At 41.2% G+C, this 21,656-nt stretch overlaps 1 protein-coding gene across 4 annotated transcripts in view; it reads left to right on the top strand.

The window, feature by feature from the left end:
* Window positions 1-21,656, top strand: part of PPFIA1 (PTPRF interacting protein alpha 1) — a 92,528-nt gene that overhangs the window by 14,188 nt on the left and 56,684 nt on the right. For 3 of the 4 annotated variants that reach the window (XM_083355165.1, XM_083355164.1, XM_083355162.1), the window contains exons 1-2: window positions 7,961-8,194; window positions 11,392-11,655. In XM_083355165.1, coding sequence (XP_083211291.1) covers window positions 11,392-11,655 — 264 coding nt within the window. In that variant the 5' untranslated portion in view covers window positions 7,961-8,194. Of the gene's footprint in view, window positions 1-7,960; window positions 8,195-11,391; window positions 11,656-21,656 lie in introns of those variants that run through there. The other variant, XM_083355161.1, reaches the window with a different exon arrangement.

The raw sequence follows: 21,656 nt of genomic DNA, 5'->3' as shown, positions 1-21,656 counted from the left end.
AAATGATTTACTATATACTGAAGAGTGGATCTTTGTTTTTCAACTGTAACTTGTAACTGCACTTGTCAACAATACCTCATTTCAGAACCAGAGATTTAAAAAGAAAATTCCTGCCTCCACGTTATCCTAAAAAAGTAAGAGGAACACTCTGAAATGCTCCATAATTATCCCACAACCTGCTAGAATCTGGTGGCATTAATTTGACTCTCCAAAATATACTGATCAAAATCAAATTAGTGCAGGCTTCTGTCTCTTTTTATGATTTGACATGATTGTTGTTGTTAGCTGCGAAGTCGTGTCCGACCCATCGCGACCCTATGGACAACGTTCCTCCAGGCCTTCCTATCCTTTACCATCTTCTGGAGTCCATTTAAGCTCACACCTACTGCTTCAGTGACTCCATCCAGCCACCTCATTCTCTGTCGTCCCCTTCTTCTATTGCCCTCAATCTTTCCCAGCATTAGGCTCTTCTCCAGTGAGTCCTTCCTTCTCATTAGGTGGCCAAAGTATTTGAGTTTTAGCTTCAGGATCTGGCCTTCTAAAGAGCAGTCAGGGTTGATCTCCTCTAGGACTGACCGGTTTGATCGCCTTGCAGTCCAAGGGACTCGCAGGAGTCTTCTCCAGCACCATAGTTCAAAGGCTGAGATTCTTTGGTGCTCAGCCTTTCTTATGGTCCAACTTTCACTGCCATACATTGCAACTGGGAAGACCATAGCCTTGACTATACGCACTTTTGTTGGCAGGGTGATGTCTCTGCTTTTTAGTGTGCTGTCTAGATTTGCCATGGCTTTCCTCCCCAGGAGCAAGCGTCTTTTAATTTCTTGGCTACAGTCCCCATCTGCAGTGATCTTGGAGCCCAGGAAAATAAAATCTGTCACTACCACCATTTCTTCCCTATCTATTTGCCAGGAATTGAGAGGGCCGTATGCCACGATCTTTGACATGATAGAAGTTAATAAAAGCTGTTTTGTGAGATGGGCAGCTATTTTAATTTAACAAATAAATAAATAAAACACTTACTTGCTATTATAAAATGCTTCTGGATCTGCTTGTACCTATGCACTGTTTCTAGCCAGAGATCCATATTGCTTCCACCTTGTTGACTTTCTGCAAATTATTAATGACCTGGTTGTCCTCCCATATCTTGAGCTAGGTTGACCCTGTTTGGTTTCTGGTTCTGATCAGCTGTATTCTTTCTTAGATATGTAGGTTGATCTCTTTTAAATTCCATTTACATTTTTAAATTGTAAGACGACCAGAGTCCTTACAGAGTCAGGCAGCTTCAAAACTGAAATAATTAATTTCTCCAGTAATGGCATATAGAGAATAAGAAAGATGAACTCTGAATTTTGCAGGAGTCATGAGCGGGTAAAATTTACACAAGTAAAATGTCCAGTAAAATTATTTTAAAAAGCCTTTTGTTATAGACTTTAGTAATCGTATATCCTGCTGTTTCCTGTACACTTCCTTTTTGGTTTTCAGGACATCCGACAGTTCCTTATTCACCCTGCTGGCTTTTTTATGAGCTCTCTTTATCTTGCCTTTGGATCACAATAGCCTGAAGTTGTTCCTTCTGATGTCATCTTGTTCTGAACAGCAACGGTAGATTCATCCCTTTCATCCACTGTCCCCATGTGTGTAGATTCCTGAAATCTCGGGGTGGGGTGTAATTTCTTCTTCTCCTGATGCTCTCAGGCCCATATGTAGGTTGATTTCTTACAATTTTTAAATTCTAAGACACCCAGAGTCGGTATGGAGTCAGTCAGCTTCAAAACTGAAATAACTAATTAATTTTTCCAGTAAATATTGGCATATAAAGGCTAAGAAAGATGAACTCTTTTTCAATTTTGCCGGAGTCGCGAACAAGTAAATGTACACAAGTAAAATTTCAAGTGGAATTATAACAAAAGCCTTTCCTCATAGATTTTGGTAATTGTATCTCTTACTGTTTCCTGTATACTTCCTTATTCACCCTGCTGGCTTTTTTATGAGCTCTCTTTATCTTGCCTTTGGATCACAATAGCCTGAAGTTGTTCTTCTGATAAAATCTTGTTCTGTACAGCAACGGTAGATTCATCCCTTTCATCCACTGTCCCCATGGGTGCAGATTCCTGAAATCTCGGGTGGGGGTGGGGGGTGTAATTTCTTCTTCTCCTGATGCTCTCAGGCCCACTTTCTTTCAGGAGTGCTGTGATTCTCTGTGGGAAAACAGTTCTTATTTCTTACTGCAAAAGTAGAACAACTGAGTGGTTCTTTTTTTCTTCTTCTAAGTTTCCAGTGCAAAAATGTTGGCCTTTCAAGTATATCAAGTATTTAACATCTTGGCACTGTGATCTCAATACAAGAACTTTCACCTGCTTCAAAGCACCTTTTTTTTACATATCCCCACTAATAATATACAAATAATAGAGGGATACTTTCATGCGGTTTTTAAAACTAAGAGCCTCACTGGTTGCATCATAAAAGTTCACTTTTTATTTAACTGATGCAATTAGGATATTGTTACTCTTTTACTCATATTTACTCATATAGGACCAGTGGGCCATCTCTCCCATTCAGGAGTCTGACCGCCAATTCCAGTTTTCATGGTGTCTTTGAGCAAGATCTGCTACTCTTCACTCTAGTCTCTCATTACCTCTTTATCGGCATTGGCAGCTCCCGCACATCCTTGCTGCATTTTGAGCTGCAAGGATAAGATCAGTGTCCAAATAAAAAATACCTGTCAGTAATTGATATGTCTCCATTTAGCTTGTTATTTGATATTGTCTACTTTTGATTACCCAACCACTGTATTGCTTCATACAGTAAATATATGAATGTAAATAGTATAAAATTAAGAAAACTTATAATAAAAAAAGTATTTAACATCTTGGCACTGTGATCTCAATCTCTTTCATCTCCTTCAAAGCACTTTTTTTCATATCCCCAATAATTATATATGAATAATAGAGGGATACATTCATACCTTTTTTAAAACTACGAGCCTCACTGGTTGCATCATAAAAGCTTGTGTTTTATTTAACTGATGCAATTAGGATATTGTTACTCTTTTACTCATATTTACTCATATAGGACCAGTGGGCCATCTCTCCCATTCAGGAGTCTGACTGCCAATTCCAGTTTTCATTGGGTCTTTGAGCAAGATCTGCTACTCTTCACTCTAGTCTCTCATTACCTCTTTATCAGCACTGGCAGCTTCCGCACATCCTTGCTGCATTTTGAGCTGCAAGGATAAGATCAGTGTCCAAATAAAAAATAGCTGTCAGTAATTGATGTCTCCGTTTATCAGTTCCCTTTCACAAAGGAGTGGAAAGCGTGTCTGAGTAAGCAAGCGATGACATCATTACTATAGGCCTGTTGTTGTTTTTCCAGAGCAGTAATGAGAATTGGGTCCTAAGTTCAAACTCCACTATTATCCAGAAGGTGGGAGGCAACAACTGAGCAGTTCATGGCTATTCCTGCTATTAGTTCTTATTGCTATCAGTTCTTGCTTTCTGACATTTTTTAGCAAGGCAGGCCGACCACAGTGAGGAAAAGGAACAGTATTTCTTACTAAGGACTAATTCTGGGCTGTGACTAAATAACTACCTGCTTGTAGCCCTAAAGAACATATACGTTCTATGAAGAATTCTTGGGACCCTTTTTGGAGAAGCACTCTGATCAAACAACGCTGTAATTGGCCCTATTATGCATTAAGAAGTACAGGGTGGGCAATGCCAGAATCATAGAATCACCAGGCTGGAAGAGACCTTGGAAGTCTTCTATTCAACCTTCTGCCCTCGGCTGAAGTTCTTATTCCACCCTGGACAATGATTGCCCATCTTTTCATGTAAACCACCAGAGGTGGAACAGTCACAACTCCAGGAAGCAAGCTGTTCCATTGACTATTTGTTCTGTCCGGAAATTTCTCCTTATTTCCAGGCTGGCTCTCTCTCTGACTAGTCTCCTCCCATTGCTTCTTGTCCTGCCCTCAGGTGCTTTGAATAAACCCTTCAAGTATTGGAAGACAGATCTTACCTCACGCCAAGCCTTCAGTCTGTTAGACTAAACATACCCAATTCCCTTAGCTGTTCATCAAGTGGTTTAGCCCATTCAGACCTGTCATCTAGGTCATTTATGAAGATGTTCAAGAGCACTGGGCCCAAGACAGAATCTTGAGGTACCACGGAGTACCGTGATCTGAGCATGGCTGGTAACGAGCAGCAAATCCACAACACTATTGCAACTGAACTGGCTCTTTTCCATTATCCATGACAGTATTCAAGTAGTAACAGCTATCCAATTTCGCAGTGATTTTTTCCCCTCCTCTGTTCTAGTTTTTGTACATTTTTTATTAATGAGCATCGAATATTTAAGGTACAGTAATTACAAATGCCATTTCCCAAATAGCAAGGTTTAAAAAAATTAATATGGTGTTAAACTATACTCTAGTCATGTAGAATTATCCATTTACAAACAGGGTTAAATACTGGATTATTTTTTCCCTGGATTATTCAAAAAGAGTGATTATGAATTTGTAGGAGATTATGTTCTTTCAATAGGAAGACAGGATAGTAAGTTTCTGTCAGAGTTCAGTTTGTTCTTTAAAAATAATTACCTGGGTTTCCTCAAAAGTAAGGTCTACCCCGAAAATAAGCTCTAGTTTGGGGCGAGGCACACACTTAAAAATCTAGCTGGGGTGTGGATCAGCCCCATCTGCCCCGCACCCACTTACCTTGCAGCCAGGCCTCTCCTCGCCGGCCCACTTCTGTGGCGTCTTCTGCAGCCAGGCCTGCATTTCTCAGTCACAGGTCTTTCCGGAAGGCCTGTGCAGCCAAGAACCGAGCTATGCATTCAATCCATAGCTTTGTTCTGCAAGACCTCTGCAGCTGAGGACCAAGTTATGGATTGAATCCATAGCTCAGTACTCAGCTGCATTGGTTTTCCGGAAAGGCCTGGCTGCTAAATGCAGGCGAGAATGCAGCTGCAAAATGCAGCTGCTCCTTCGGCCCCAGAAGTAGACCTGCTGGGTGATGCTGTCGGCGCTGGAGGTAAGACATCGCCTGAAAATAAGACCTGGTGTCTCTTTTGGAGGGAAAGAAAAGACCCAGTCTTATATTTGGGGAAACACGGTATTAATGTTGACCAATGCTGAGCTTTAGAGTTAGTGACTATAGTCTCTAGACTCTAGAACAGAATTCCTGACATTTTTCCAGCACTAGCAGCTGGCACCTTCAGAGATAAGATTGTCCATATGCAGATCACAAGCAACTGCATAAGGATTGATTTGGCTCCTGTATTTATAGCCAGGTATCTGACAATTTATTGGTTTTTAATCAAGCTAGTTTCCAATTGGTGCAGGTTTGTGAGAGCTGGTCTCTGCTTGGTTGGTTGTGCCTGAACCTGACTGAAGCTTAGTAATATCCATCAGATTCTGGCTGTGAAAGCTTCTACTGGTAAATTATTATGTTCTTTAACATTGGCATAAAATACAGCTATTATTTTGTACAAGTAAAATATTTTTATATCTTCTTATACATTTACATTAGCATGCATTTGGTTCTATTTAGATTTTAGTCTTGTCTGAATTGTATTCATCAGTTTTATATTATTTTTTATTCTTATTTTTATTCTTCCTAATGACATGGGTGGTACCCAATTAAAAGAAAAAACTGTCTACCAGACTTTAAAAATGCTGAAGGTGAACACAATGTTCAAACATATACTGTATGCAGTTTAATTAATGTGTATCCATTCCTTGGTACTTGGTGCGTAAAAGCCATGTGGTAATTGGGAGCTCAAGGGGGGCTAATTTTGCACAAAGCTATGGCCTAAAATACACTGCATCCAATGAGCCATTTTAAGTCACTCAGTTTTCTGTTCCATCACTCATTTCTTTTTTTTCCCTCTTCTGAAAGACTTCTGGCTTTCATGTGTTCTCTCATGCTGCTAATGCCTGGGATACCTTCTCTTAGTTTGTTAAATTTTTATTTCTTTAGTAGAAGTACTATTCTCCCACCCCTTCATTTTCTCATCTTATTGTTAGCTGTGAAGTCGTGTCCGACCCATCGCGACCCTATGGACATTCTTATCTAATACATACCAAAGCCCTCTGGCAGCCTAGTTAGTACCTAGTATATATTCCCTTAATACAATCTATACTTGCTACTTAGAAAGCAGCAGTAGCAGCAGGGATTTCTACAAATATTTTTTGTGGACTCAATAAAAATGTATTTTCCCAAAGGACAAAAAAGTTAAGGAAAAATACTGTGTTTATGAGATAAGACTTATTAGTTAAAAGCTAGCTACATTTACTCAAAAATAGGTGCACTTTGCTTCTCTTTCCACTTTTCTACAGAGATACATATGAATTGTCAGTCCTTCTTTTTGGAATTCTTTGACACTTGATTGATAAAGTACACCATCTGTGCATTCACCAGTGTGAACAAATTCATCCAAAGGTGACTTTTTAAGGCTCCCGATTTAAGGCTATTTGTTAAGTAACTGAAAACAACCTAACCCTTGCTGACTCTGTAACTCATGAACTGGTGGAGTAACCTCTCCTCCTTGCCTTTCCAGAAATTGCGAAACTGCAGAGGTCAGAAAGCGCAGTTCTCTTCGCAGATGCTCCCGAGTTTCTGGTCCCACCCTTCGTTTGCGCTCCCCACTAGCCTTTTTACACGGACAGAAGTATTATTTGGAAGCTATTCCCCTTACAATTGGCAAGAAGCCAAGAGTCAAGCCTCCAGGGGCAGCTTTCGGTGAGGACTCCCTTGGGATCGTTGAAGACAGGGAGGGGTGTGTGTGTGAAATGTGGCCTTCAATTACTACTGCACACGTGTTGATTGGAGGACCTCCGTGTTTGACGGACCTACTCCCAGCTATGCCCTCACGGGGCTGTTCTTTTTCTCTTGTTCCCTCAGAGAGAGACCGCGGCCAGCCTCGTCTTCCAGCTCTCAGGAGGAGACAAAAGCCTTCCCGCCGGTGCCCTGAAACCAACTCCTCGCCCCCCACAAAAAAAACAACCCCACTCGGGCTTCGCTGACGGGGTAACCTCCCCTCCCTCTTCCAGGGCGAGACGAAGGCCCCGCCGCGCTGCATTGTGGTCCACGCCGTTGTAGGTCGGAGGCGCGGAGGCTGCCGGGAATCCCAGGAGGCGGCGGCCCAACTCCGAGCGGCGGCGGCGGCCCGGGGCTCGGCTGGAAGCAGGCAGCGATCGCCTCCCGGAGCTCCTCGCCTTCCCCGCAGCGCTCTCCCGGGCCCGCCTCGCCGCCGCTGCCCCCGCCGCCGGCCGCCGTGGGGAGGCGGAAGAGCCTTCGGGAGCATCTCCGAATCGGCTGCCTCGGATGGGGATGTGGAGGCAGGAGGCGGAGCTACCTGGGCAGAGAAGGCCGAAGTTGCGAGCCAGAAGCGGAGCGCAGAAGTCCGCCCTGGCGCTCCGGCTCCCCTGAGGCCTCCAGAGAAGCAGCCCTCCAGCCTGGAAAGCCGCGCAGGGGAGAAAGCCGGGAGAGCGGATCCCCTCGGGGCTCTCCAGCCCAGTCCTGCAACTTTCCCCCGCTTGCTGCTCCCTTCACTCCCCTCCTGCCTGGCGAAGGTGGCGGTGCGGAGAGCTCCTGCCTCCCCGCGGAAGAGCGGAGGGATAATGGGTGGCAGCCCCATCCCACGGCTGGTCTTTGGAAGAGAGGAAGTATAAATGCCCGGGGAAGACACGGAAACAGAGGCGGAAGAGAGGAGTGTCTGCTTGTGCCTCCGGGGGAACCGCGGCAGCCTCGGCTGCTGTCTGCTTTTTTGTGGTCGAAGTAACGCCGTCGTGACCTAAAGGAAGATTTCTACATGGTGCCCAATTTGCCGGCCCAAAGACGCTGAGAAAGCATTCGGTCTTTTTGCACATAACCTCTGGCCTTTGAAAAAGACTTGTGGACCGGCCTTTGAATAAGGGAGCTTAGTTCCGTAACAACGTTGTTTTAACCGTTTGCTTAGTGCGAGAAACTAGATTAATTGATCCTCCTGTTGGCTTAGCGTTTGTTAGGAAGATTACTTATTGCCTTGTGCGACTACCCAAGGTGCGGATTATTTAATGAATGAACATTGTAGTCGGGGTGGATGGCTGCTCTACTATTTCAAATGCTTTTGGAAATCATTATGCAAACTTGCTGAAAAAAGCTGATATCGTTGGGAAAAATTGGTCTCTGACAAATCTCTTTTATCAAACAAGGTAAGTGGATCAATTGAAGCTTGCACAATAAACACTTGATGATCACGAGGTGTGATGGATTACTAGAATAAAATAACCAAAGAGTCCATTCTGAACATTTTAGTTTAGTGCTGTTTACGTGGTTTAATTTAAAATGATTAAACACGTTCTCATTTGCTTATGTAGCTTTTAAAATACTAGAATTCAAATTGGAATGGAGAAAATTGTTTATGTTTAGCTCAATCGTTAGAAACTTGTAAAGGGTAAAAAAGTTTGAAATGAATTTGGTGGCCTTTAATAAAGAGGAACTGTTTCCCTTTTTATGACTCACTTCAAGAAACTTATTGAAGCTTTTTCTAATGCTGAACCAAAGAGTTTAAATCCCTACACATCTTAATTCAAGCTCTGAAAGTTCTTTTGAACTTTTTAAATATAGTATTTCCTAAGAAGTTTTTTCTTAATAGCATCCGATTGGAAAAAGTTACCTTTACTGTTTCTGTATCAATGTATTTGTTTAAAAAGAAATTGTGTGAGCATCTCCCCCTCCCAAGTTTAGAGAAATGGAAGTTGTTAGTTGTGAAGTTGCAACGTTCCTCCAGGCCTTCCTGTCCTCTACTGTCTTCTGGAGTCCATTTAGGCTCATGCCTACTACTTCAGTGACTCCATCCAGTCACCTCATTCTCTGTCGTCCCCTTCTTCTATTGCCTTCAATCTTTCTCAGCATTAGGCTCTTCTCCAGTGAGTCCTTCCTTCTCATTAGGTGGCCAAAGTATTTCAGTTTCACCTTCAGGATCTGGCCTTCTAAAGAGCAGTCAGGGTTGATCTCCTTTAGGACTGACCAGTTTGATAGCCTTGCAGTCCAAGGGACTCGCAGGAGTCTTCTCCAGTACCATAGGACTCACAGGAGTCTTCTCCAGTACCATAGTTCAAACGCCTCAATTCTTTGCTGCTCAGCCTTTCTTATGGTCCAACTTTCACTGCCATACATTGCAACTTGGAAGACCATAGCCTTGAGTATATGCACTTTTGTTGGCAGGGTGATGTCTCTGCTTTTTAGTGTGCTGTCTAGATTTGCCATGGCTTTCCTCCCCAGGAGCAAGTATCTTTTAATTTCTTGACTGCAGTCCCTGTCTGCGCTGATCTTGGAGCCCAGGAAAATAAAATCTGTTGCTACCTCCATTTCTTCCCATCTATTTGCCAGGAATTGAGAGGGCCGGATGCCATGATCTTGGTTTTCTTAATGTTAAGTTTCAAACCAACCTTTGCACTCTCCTTCACCCGGAATAAGAGGCTCTTTAGTTCCTCTTCACTTTCTGCCTTTAGAGTGGTATCATCTGCATATCTTAGGTTGTTGATATTTCTCCCGGCAATCTTAATTCCAACTTTTGATTCATCTAGCCCTGCCTTTCTCATGATGTGCTCTGCATATAAGTTAAACAGACAGGGCGACAGTATACAGCCTTGCCGGACTCCTTTCCCAATTTTGAACCAATCAGTGGTTCTGTGTCCAGTTCTGAGTGTTGCTTCTTGACCCACATATAAGTTTCTCAAGAGACAAATAAGATGGTGTAGTACTCCCATCTCTTTAAGAACTTGCCAGAGTTTGTTGTGATCCACACAATCAAATGCTTTAGCATAGTCAGTGAAGCAGAAGTAGATGTTTTTCTGGAACTCCCTAGCTTTCTCCATGATCCAGTGTATGTTGGCAATTTGATCTCTAGTTCCTCTGCCTCTTTGAAATCCTGCCTGTACTTCTGGTAGTTCTGGTAGGACATCATTTTTTGGTGTTAGTTCTATAAGGTGGTGTAGGGCTTCGTAGAACGGGTCAATTTCATCCTCTTCAGCACCGGTGGTTGGGGCATAGACTTGGTCTATTGTGATATTGAATGGTTTGCCTTGGATTCGAATTGAGATCATTTTCTCATTTAGGGGATTGTATCCCAGTATTGCTTTTCCTACTCTTTTATTGACTATGAAGGCTACTCCATTTTTTCTGAGAGATTGTTGCCTGCAGTAGTATACCTGATGGTCATCTGAATTAAATTCACCCATTCCTGTCCATTTTAGTTCGCTGATACCTAAGATGTCGATGTTCAGTCTTGTCATCTCTTGTTTGACCACGTCCAGTTTGCCTTGATTCATGGATCTTACATTCCAGGTTCCTATGGAGAAAAAATCTTTACAGCATCAGACTTTCCTTTCACCACCAGACACATCCACAGCTGAGCGTCCTTTTGGCTTTGGCCCAGTCGCTTCATTCTTTCTGGCGCTACTAGTACTAGCCCTTTGCTCTTCCCCAGTAGCATATTGGATGCCTTCCGACCTGAGCGGTTCATCTTCCAGCGTCATACCTTTTTGCCTTTTGGTACTGTTCATAGGGTTTTCATGGCAAAGAAAAGCAGTGGGTTGCCATTTCCTTCTCCAGTGGATCACGTTTTGTCAGAACTCTCTGCTATGACCTTTCCGTCTTAGGTGGCCCTGCACTGCATAGCTCATAGCTTCATTGAATTACGTAAGTCCCTTCACCACGACAAGGCAGTAATCCGTGAAGGGGAAAATGGAAGTAGATTGTAAAAATTTAAAAATTAAAGTAGTTATAAGTGTCTTCTCGATATCCCATTTTGTTCTAGTAGGCAGGGATGTCAAATTGCCATGCCCACCCCAGGTTAGGCAATCGGAAAAAAAGTTGTGATATGTCATGACACATCACGTGACGCGGCAATTTTGACACCCGTGCTGTAGGCTATGATAGTTAATTAATAGTCACATGAGCAAATAAGTTTGCTTTAATCCTGTTATGTCTTTTGCTGAATGCATTTATTTCAAATTAATCTATTTGGAATTATCAGTGCAACTGATGTATTTTCTGTACTAGCAATTATTTATGTAAATTAGGATGTCTCTACTTTCTCTTTACCATATGCTGGAATCAGATAAAGGTCTACCCCTATACTTTTCTTTAGCACCTAGTAAGGTAAGTTAGAATTTTAAACAATTATTCATGTCAAGTGAACTTTTGGACGGGCAATTATTGGTAAGTTTTATCAAGTTATATGTTGCGCACAGATGCCCGATACTGTAAAATTGTAAAGAAAGTGTGACAAATTCAGATAAATATAATTGGATGCTTGTAGCTAGACAACACTGTAGCATCTTACTTTTGCTACTTAACTTGGTCTTTTTATGGTTTTATAACTAATCTTTACATTAATTTTAAGATGATGTGTGAAGTGATGCCGACCATCAACGAGGCAGAGATTCCCTCTGGGGGAAGTGGAAACCGTGGTTCAGGTTCTCCCCTACAGTCGGATGCTGATTCCCATTTTGAGCAATTAATGGTATCCATGTTGGAAGAGCGTGATCGCCTCTTGGACACACTGCGAGAAACTCAAGAGACACTTGCATTGACCCAGGGTAAACTACATGAAGTTGGTCATGAGAGGGATTCTCTACAACGACAACTTAATACTGCACTTCCTCAGGTATTTATTTAAATGAAAACATTTTTAAATTTTAAAATGTTAAAATCAATATTTTAAGCTTAGATTCATTTTCCTAATGGGTTATTGGCAAGAAATAATAAACCTCCAAGGAGATTGTGTTTTTTTCAACAATTAACTTAGTAAAATAAAGCACTGTTCTAGAGATTAGTTCTTAGTTCTAGGAATGATGAAACAAAATATTTAATATGAGTGACAAGAGTTTGAAAGGTTGCTTTATTGTCATTACCCATTTAATTTAAAAATTCTAGATTTTTTTTAAATTCTGAAGTTGTGAGCAACTAAATCGTAAGTGTTATTAAAGTGAAACATTTCTTGGACAATACTGTAGTGAAGATAAAAATGTACTTGCCGTGTAAGAAGATGTAATAAAGATATCTAATGATCTAATGAACCTAACATTAAACCAATGTTTGAAAAGAACTGTAGCTTTTTAAGAACTAGAGTAGAATGACAATTCTGGTTAGAGGAAAAATAAAAGGTATTTACATGATTAGCAGGTCTAGCATCCTGCTGTTCTGACTCCAAGTAATGCTTTGTCATCATAATCTGTCCCTTTATCAGGAAAGACATTAAGTTTCAACTTTAACTTATGGTTGTGGATCTGAAAAATGAAATTATGCAGCATATTGTGACTTAGCCAGCTTTTGTCTCTGAAATTTCATATAAATAGCTTCAATATATTGTTTTGTTAGTCTGGCTGATTAAGAACATACAGTATTTTTTAAGGAAAAGTCTGAGCTTTCTTTAAGAATGACTTGTCCAATGGCATCTATAGAACTTTACATCTGAGTGAAAATTTCATGTTTCCTCCATAGTAATAGCAGCAGCACAACATATTTTTTCAGCAATATAACACTTCCCCAATATTTTGGTTGTCATCATAAATATATTGTGGAAGACGATCTTCACATATTAAAAGATAGGAAAATCAAAGATCATATGAATAGGATCCTTTATATAGATTCGTAATAGCCATAGCTTGATTCCACTGGATAACATATATATGAAGTATTATATTGTAAGCTACTCAGAGTCATTGACTAAGATAGCTGGCCATAGGAATTGAACAAATAAATAAATTATAAAGTTGTTCAGATGAGCATATTTCTGTATGCATACCTGGTATATATTTGTATGTATATATGTATATCTATTTATACAAGCATACATATTTGAATATCATTTAGGAAATCCAAAGCTCTATGCTTCCTGTTAACAATTACTGGAAATTGTAATAAATTGTCACTCATTTTTCTCTCTGCTTCACTAAATTAGATAAACTGTAAATGATTAGAAGTCCCTTATGTGATATGTGGTAAAGATTCCATTTTTTAAAATGGTTTTTATGGTAATTGTATTAAATATTACAATAAGAAAAGACAAGAACTAATACAAACTAAAAAATAGAAAGTACATTGAAGTAAGAAGAAAAGAATATAGTAAAATATATAAACAAATGATTTCCCCCCTTCATTATAACAAGCATAAACAATTTTAGTAAATCATCACTTTCTCTTTAAAATACAATAGATTATTTCTTCTTCCCATATTTTATCTCTTGTCTATAAATAAATCTTTAAAACGTAATTGTTTAGTCTTGCTTAAGTCCATTAAGGGTCCAGAGATAACTGCGTTTTAACCTTGATCAAATAAATCAACTTGTTAATTTAAATGTTTTTAAATTATCTTTTTATCATTTTGTAAGCTGCCCAGAGTTGTTTCAGCAGCAGAGTGGGTGGCATCTTAAGTTAACTAAAGAAAAAAATTATATTACTTTCTTTTTACAGTGTTGATTTTTAATCTCTTCTAAGACTATTTCTTTTCATTTTTTCTTTGGCCCTTGTCACAAAGTCATTTAAGTTTTTAACAAGTCTCTTTTGTAAATCCAATTTAAGAAAATTATCCAGATCATTCTTTTGGTTTGTTATTTGTATACTCTTTTAATTATTAAGACACCAACCGGTTTTATTTGAATATCTGGTTTAGCGTCTTTTTCCATATCAATCTTGTAGCCTCTCATTTTTAAAGTCATTTTCAAATCAGGAATGTCTTCTCTGGTAAAACTTGTTCTTCAGCCATAACATCTTTTAAACATAGTCTATCTCTATTGCCAGACATGTTTAAAATTAAGTTCTGGGTCCATTGTTCACAAGTATCTTTAAATGTGTCCAGTTAATGTATTTTGCTCCATTCTATTAGTGACATTTAAGTATTTTTCTTCTTTAATTGTAATCTTTAGTTTTTTCTAGTTCTCTCTAGTAATCAACTTTCAAAATGCTTTCCTCTCTTTTTTTAAAAGAATTCAAAACATCATTTTCTCACATTCTTATAAGAGCTCTTAAAATTATTTTCAAAATCTTATTTTGAATCATATCTAGACCTTAATCCATTTGTAACTTTCCAAAATCAACATTCTAATCATCTGTTTTCTGTTTATTCCAAAAGAAAAAAATGAGGTCCTTAAACTTGCATTTAAAACTTTTGCTAAAGATTGAAGGAAACTCACCCAGTGGTCTAAAACCTGTCACTGGAACGGTTCCTAATACCTGAAAGCAGTTAAGCAGTTTCCAACAGTGATTAAGAAATGAGACTTGGCAAATCTTAGATCCATATAGGCTGCATTATGTCTGTGAGCTGTTTGAAATGGTTGGCTCCCAGCCCCTCAACTTACAAGATGACCACAAAAACCGCAGTTTCTGCAGTCTGTTCATGAGAAACAGCTGTCTGGAGAACAAGTGGTTGATTTCATGATCTCTGCTTTTCCTGAAGAGACTTTGCAGTCTAGCCACTGATCTCTGATGCAGTTCTGATCCTGCTCCTTCAGGAATTTCTAGTTCACTATGAATCCTCACTAGAAGTCATCCCAGATTTTTTTAAAAAAATAAATTGAAAATTGGTGCCTGTTTTATATTTACTCTGGGTGTGGTCCATTTAACACCCCTCCCCCCCTCTAAATATAACCTTTGTGTTCCTTAGTGATTTTGGAGGAAATTTGCAGACAAAAGTATTTCTTCTGAGATTAATATTAATATTAAATCTTATTAGATAAATAGATTTAGGTTATCTTGTGCTTAAGGGTTCCACCTACCCCCTTCCAAAGAGCATGTTTATATCCCTTTTTGTTTTGTTTTAATGGCAATTAATAGGAAAATGAAGGAATTTGTTTACCCTTCATTCTTTCTGGATTTTTTTTTAAATTTGTAAGAAAATACATCATTCATAAACACTGAGAAATAACATGTAAAATATCTTTAAAGGGTAGATTTAGGGAAGGTGCTAAAAATTAATAAACTGCTCAGTCATAATCATAGAAATGAAGGACTTGAACCTTACAGTTTTTGCCTAATAAGATAGATATAATTTTGTTTTGAAACTGAATCTGTTTTTGAAGTAAATTCATATATTTGGCTAATATTTATATTTAAAGAATTTAAGCTGCAGAGCCACATACTTTTAGAGTAACACTTTTAATAATAGCAGGCCTAATTAAGCATCTTGGTTTGACAATGTATTGCATTTAATTTGTACCGGTATTTGAAACACATCTAGTTAAAAATTGTCTTGTGAAAATTGAAATTAAGAGAAGAATAGAGTACAGACTTAATGAGTCATTTTATTTTGGAGTTAGACTTAGAAGATTTAGAAGAAAGAATGCATTTAATCCTGCTATGTCAAAAGAATATTAAAGATAAATAGCTACTACACCAAAGCAAAGTGCGGAGTAGACTGACTAAATGTAGTCAGAAACTGTTTAAGGGACATATTTGATAATCTAGGTTAAATTTGCAGCATTTGCTTAAAAGGTAGCTACAGCTTTTGAATGCCTAAAAGCATAATGGAGAAGTATATTGGTAACTAAATACATTTATATTATGAAATTTAATATTAACTTTAAGAGAATGAGAAATATAAACCCTAGAGTTGATGATCTGGTGCTTTTTAAAGTTAATGGTAACTTTTTGTATTTAGAGACAATATTTGAAAGGAGGCAATAGATTCTTTCAGAATGGCTGCCATGATGCATATGACCCCTTAAAAATCACTTGTTTTTCAGAAGAAACTAATCTTAAGACAGAATACTTTTTACATTTGCTAGTCAGCTCAGTCATTCGCTAGTCAAGTCAGATGCAACAGATTTCTGATGAGAATTTGAGAAAAATCTTTTGTGTACACCTAATACATAACTAGCTTTTAATTAAACAAGAGCAATATTGTTACATATAGCTTTTGCCTGTAATTTCTTATTGTTTAAGTCTGCTTGAAGTAATATACCGTGGTATATTTGCTCTATATACCTATATATTTGTTCATGGTTTAATCCATATCCAAATAAATTGAATTATTTAAGATTTGGCCATAAAAATGATTTGTAAGTCATTCATGGTAGCTTAAAATGTTGAGCCATAATATGATTTGCTAGGTTTTGATTTAGTCTGTGGCATGTATCTGCCAAATTGTAGTTTTTTCAAACCTATACAAACCTAGTTGAGATCAGAACTTAATGAACCAAATTCACAGTTAACCTACATTGTATATTGGAGTTAAAAAAAGATACAATGAGTATCTTTACTGGGAAAGATGGCCTTGGAAATGGTATGGTTGCATGCTGCAATCTTAAGCAGAGCAGAAATCTACCTACTATCAATATAGAATATTCACGATATCTATTTGGCTTGTTTTATTAGATGTACAGTGAGGGAAAATAATATTTGATCCCCTGCTGATTTTGTACGTTTGCCCACTGACAAAGAAGTGATCAGTCTATAATTTTAACGGTAGGTTTATTTTAACAATGACAGACAGAATAACAACAAATAATCCAGAAAAATGCATTTCAGAAAAGTTATAAATTGATTTGCATTTTAATGAGTGAAACAAGTATTTGACCTCTTCACAAAACATGACTTAGTACTTGCTGGCAAAACCCTTGTTGGCAATCACAGAAGTCAGACATTTCTTGTAGTTGGCCATCATCAGGTTTGCACACATCTCAGGAGGGATTTTGTCCCACTCCTCTTTGCAGATCCTCTCCAAGTCATTAAGGTTTCGAGGTTGATGTTTGGCAGCTCAAACCTTCAGCTCCCTCCACATATGTTCTATGGGACTAAGGTCTGGAGACTGGCTAGGCCATTCTAGGACCTTAATGTGCTTCTTCTTGAGCCACTCCTTTGTTGCCTTGGCCATGTGTTTTGGGTCATTGCCATGCTAGAATACCCATCCATGACCCATTTTCGATGCCCTGGCTGAGGGAAGGAGGTTCTCACTCAAGATTTGACAGTACATGGCCTGTCCATCATCCCTTTGATGTGGTGAAGTTGTCCTGTCCCCTTAGCAGAAAAACATCCCCAAAGCATGTTTCCAACTCCATGTTTGACGATGGAGATGGTGTTCTTGGGGTCATAGGCAGCATTCCTTCTCCTCCAAACACGGCAAGTTGAGTTGATGCCAAAGAGCTCGATTTAGGTCTCATCTGGCCACAACACTTTCACCCAGTTCTCCTCTGAGTCATTCAGATGTTCATTGGCAAACTTGAGACTGGCCTGTACATGTGCTTTCTTGAGCAGGGGGACCTTGCGGGCGCTGCAGGATACTTCGTGGCATAGTGTGTTACCAATTGTTTTCTTGATAACTATGGTCGCTGCTGCCTTGAGATCATTGACAAGATCCACCCTTGTAGTTCTAGGCTGATTCCTCATCGTTCTCATGATCATTGAAACTCCATGGGGTGAGATCTTGCATGGAGCCACAGACTGAGGGAGATTGACAGTTATTTTGTGTTTCTTCCATTTGCGAATAATCGAATTAACTGTTGTTACCTTCTAACCAAGATGCTTGGCAATAATCTTGTAGCCCATTCCAGGCTTGTGTAGGTCTACAATCTTGTCTCTGACACCCTTGGACAGCTCTTTGGTCTTGGCCACGGTGGAGAGTTTGGAATCTGATTGATTGATTGCTTCTGTGAACAGGTGTCTTTAATACAGGTAACAAGCTGAGACTAGAAGCACTGCCTTTAAGAGAGTGTTCCTAATCTTAACTCATTACCTGTATAAAAGACACCTGGGGGCCAGAAATCTTGCTGATTGATAGGAGATCAAATACTTAATTCATTCATTAAAATGCAAACCAATTTATAACTTTTTTGAAAAGCGTCTTTCTGGATTTTTTGTTGTTATTCTGTCTCTCACTATTAAACCTACCATTAAAATTATAGACTGATCATTTCTTTGTCAGTGGGCAAACATACAAAATCAGCAGAGGATCAAATAATTTTCCCCCCTCACTGTAGGAACTCATTGTGTTTAAGCAATTAGCTTAATCCACACATCCTTTTATTTTTAATATTTATTTATTTTTTATTTTATTAATTTAATTTGTATACCGCCCTTCTCCCGAAGGACTCAGGGCGGTGAACAGGGCAATACATAATAAAAAACAAGATACAAAAATTAAAAAATAATTAAACAGCAATGCCCGTAATAAATTAATACAGATTAAAAAGTTAAGATCAATTTATAAAACCCAACCCCATCCCATCAGGCCAGGCCAGCTTGTTCAAAAAAGTAGGTTTTAAGATCGCGCCGGAAGGAGCGGAGATCAGGCGCCATCCGGAGCTCGACCGGAAGATGGTTCCATAAATCCGGCGCGCCCACAGAGAATGCCCTCCCCCTAGGGGCCACCAGTCGGCATTCTTTGACCGGTGGCACCCTGAGGAGGCCCTCTCTGTGGGAGCGTACTAGGCGGAGGGAAGTTGACGCCGGCCACAGGTGCTCCCCAAGGTATTCCGGACCCATGCCATGTAGGGCTTTGTAGGTCATTACTAACACCTTGAATCTCACCCAGAAGACAACTGGTAGCCAATGCAGCTCGCGGAGCAGAGGTGTGACATGGGAGTGTCGGGAAACTCCCAACACAACTCTTGCGGCTGCATTCTGTACCAGTTGGAGCCTCCGAGTGGTCTTCAAGGGTAGCCCCATGTAGAGAGCGTTGCAGTAGTCAAGACGAGAGGTCACGAGCGCGTGAGTGACCGTACGTAGGGCATCCCGGTCTAGATAGGGCCGCAACTGGCGCACCAGGCGAACCTGGGCGAAGGCCCCCCTAGTCACAGCTACTATATGGTCTTCTAGGGAAAGCTGTGAATCTAGGAGGACTCCCAAGTTGCGAGCCCTATCTACGGGGGGGTAAGAACTCACCCCCCATAAAGAGGGGTGGAATATCCTGAATGTCCCGAGATGCCAGTACGCACAGCCACTCAGTCTTGTCAGGGTTGAGTCGAAGCCTGTTCCTCCCCATCCAGACCCGAACCGCCTCCAGGCAACGGGACATCACGTCGAGGGCATCACTGGGGTGGTTTGGGGTCGAAATGAAAAGCTGGGTATCATCAGCATACTGATGATACCCAACTCCAAAACCACGAATTTATTTATTTATTTAGTTATATTTATATACCGCCCTATTCCCTGAGGACTCAGGGCGGTTTACAGGGAATTAAAAATCCAAAATACAAAAATTAAGAACAAATTAAAAAATATTAAATTAACCCTGTAGTCAGTTAAAAAGAACCCCAAAATTAAAAATTCCTCCTCAGTCTGGGCCCGAGAGCTGAAAGAGCCAGGTCTTCAGGCCCCGGCGGAATGATCGGAGGTCGGGGGCAGTCCTCAGCTCCACCGGCAGCTGGTTCCAGAGGGCAGGCGCTCCCACTGAGAAGGCCCTATCCCTGGGTGTCACCCGCCGGCAATCTCTCACCGGCGGAACCCTGAGCAGACCCTCCCTGTGGGAGCGCACTGGGCGAAGGGCGTTTGATGCCGGCAGCAGGTGTTCCCTCAAATATCCCGGACCCAGGCCATGTAGGGCTTTATAGGTGATAACCAGCACCTTGAATTTCACCCGGAGGGCAACCGGAAGCCAATGCAGCTCGCGGAGTAGAGGTGTTACATGGGAGTATCGGGAAACCCCCATTACAACTCGCGCGGCCGCATTCTGCACCAGTTGAAGCCTCCGAGTGGTCTTCAAGGGCAGCCCCATGTAGAGAGCGTTACAGTAGTCCAAACGGGAGGTCACAAGCGCATGAGTGACTGTGCGTAGGGCGTCCCGGTCCAGATAGGGACGCAACTGGCGCACCAGGCGAACCTGTGCAAAAGCCCCCCTGGTCACGGCTCCTATGTGATCTTCAAAATTGAGCCGTGAATCCAGGAGGACGCCCAAGTTGCGAGCCCTATCAACGGGGGGTAACACCTCACCCCCCATCATTAGAGGTGGAATAACATGGTTAACCCGAGACGCCGATATGCACAGCCACTCGGTCTTGGCGGGATTGAGACGAAGCCTGAATGATCTCACCCAGTGGTTTCATGTAGATGTTGAACAGGAGAGGCGAGAGGACCAACCCCTGAGGGACTCCACAAACGAGAGGCCTCGCGGTCGACCTCTGCCCCCCTGCCAACACCGACTGCGAGCGTCCCAGGAGATAGGAGGAGAACCACTGAAGGACCGTGCCTCGGACTCCCAATCCCCTGAGGCGCCGCAGCAGGATACCATGGTCAATGGTATCGAAAGCCGCTGAGAGGTCTAATATGACTAGGACAGAGGAATATCCCCTATCCCGAGCCCTCCAGAGATCATTCACCAGAGCGACCAATGCCGTCTCCGTGCTGTACCCGGGCCTGAAGCCCGATTGGTACGGGTCTAGATAATCCGCTTCATCCAGAACTAGAGGGAGCTGATGCGCCACCACACTCTCAACAACCTTCGCAAGAAAGCGAAGGTTGGAGACCGGACGAAAGTTATTCAACACAGCTGGGTCCAAGGCAGGCTTCTTGAGGAGAGGTCTCACCACCGCCTCTTTCAAGGCGGCGGGGAAACTATCCTCACTCAAAGAGGCAGATATAACCGCCTGGAACCAGCCTCGTGTCCCCCCCGGGCTGCATAAACCAGCCAGGAAGGGCACGGGTCCAATAAACATGTGGTGGAGCTCAGCCTCCTTTATTGATTGCATTTTCATTATGTTTTGTATAAACATAATAAAACTAATAAAACGAGAGGGTATTTTTCAAAACAGAAATACAGATGTGACTGATTCTTGATTAGTTGAGAGCCAGACTAAGAATGGTGAGATTCAGGTTTGAGTCTACCCAGGATGTGATGCTGGGCCAGTCACTTACTCTGAGCTAAACAGGGCTGCTGTTTTGGGAATAGAATGGAAAACCCATGTAAGTGGCTTTGAGCTCTTGAAGAAAAGGTAAAATGTAAGTCTCTCAAATCATACTTATTTCAACCAAATAATAAGTATTTGTTGTTAGCTGCGAAGTCGTGTCCGACCCATCGCGACCCTATGGACAACGTTCCTCCAGGCCTTCCTGTCCTCTACCATCTTCTGGAGTCCATTTAAGCTCACGCCTACTGCTTCAGTGACTCCATCCAGCCACCTCATTCTCTGTCGTCCCCTTCTTCTATTGCCCTCGATCTTTCCCAGCATTAGGCTCTTCTCCAGTGAGTCCTTCCTTCTCATTAGGTGGCCAAAGTATTTGAGTTTTAGCTTCAGGATCTGGCCTTCTAAAGAGCAGTCAGGATTGATCTCCTCTAGGACTGACCGGTTTGATCGCCTTGCAGTCCAAGTGACTCGCAGGAGTCTTCTCCAGCACCATAGTTCAAAGGCCTCAATTCTTTGGCGCTCAGCCTTTCTTATGGTCCAACTTTCACTGCCATATATTGCAACTGGGAAGACCATAGCCTTGACTATACGCACTTTTGTTGACAGGGTGATGTCTCTGCTTTTTAGTGTGCTGTCTAGATTTGCCATGGCTTTTCTCCCCAGGAGCAAGCGTCTTTTAATTTCTTGGCTACAGTCCCCATCTGCAGTGATCTTGGAGCCCAGGAAAATAAAATCTGTCACTACTTCCATTTCTTCCCCATCTATTTGCCAGGAATTGAGAGGGCCAGATGCTATGATCTTGGTTTTCTTAATGTTAAGTTTCAACCCAAGT

The sequence above is a fragment of the Vipera ursinii genome (genome assembly GCF_947247035.1).
Source record: "Vipera ursinii genome assembly, chromosome: 1".
NCBI lineage: Eukaryota > Metazoa > Chordata > Lepidosauria > Squamata > Viperidae > Vipera > Vipera ursinii.
This window is presented reverse-complemented; position numbering and strand designations above follow the sequence as displayed.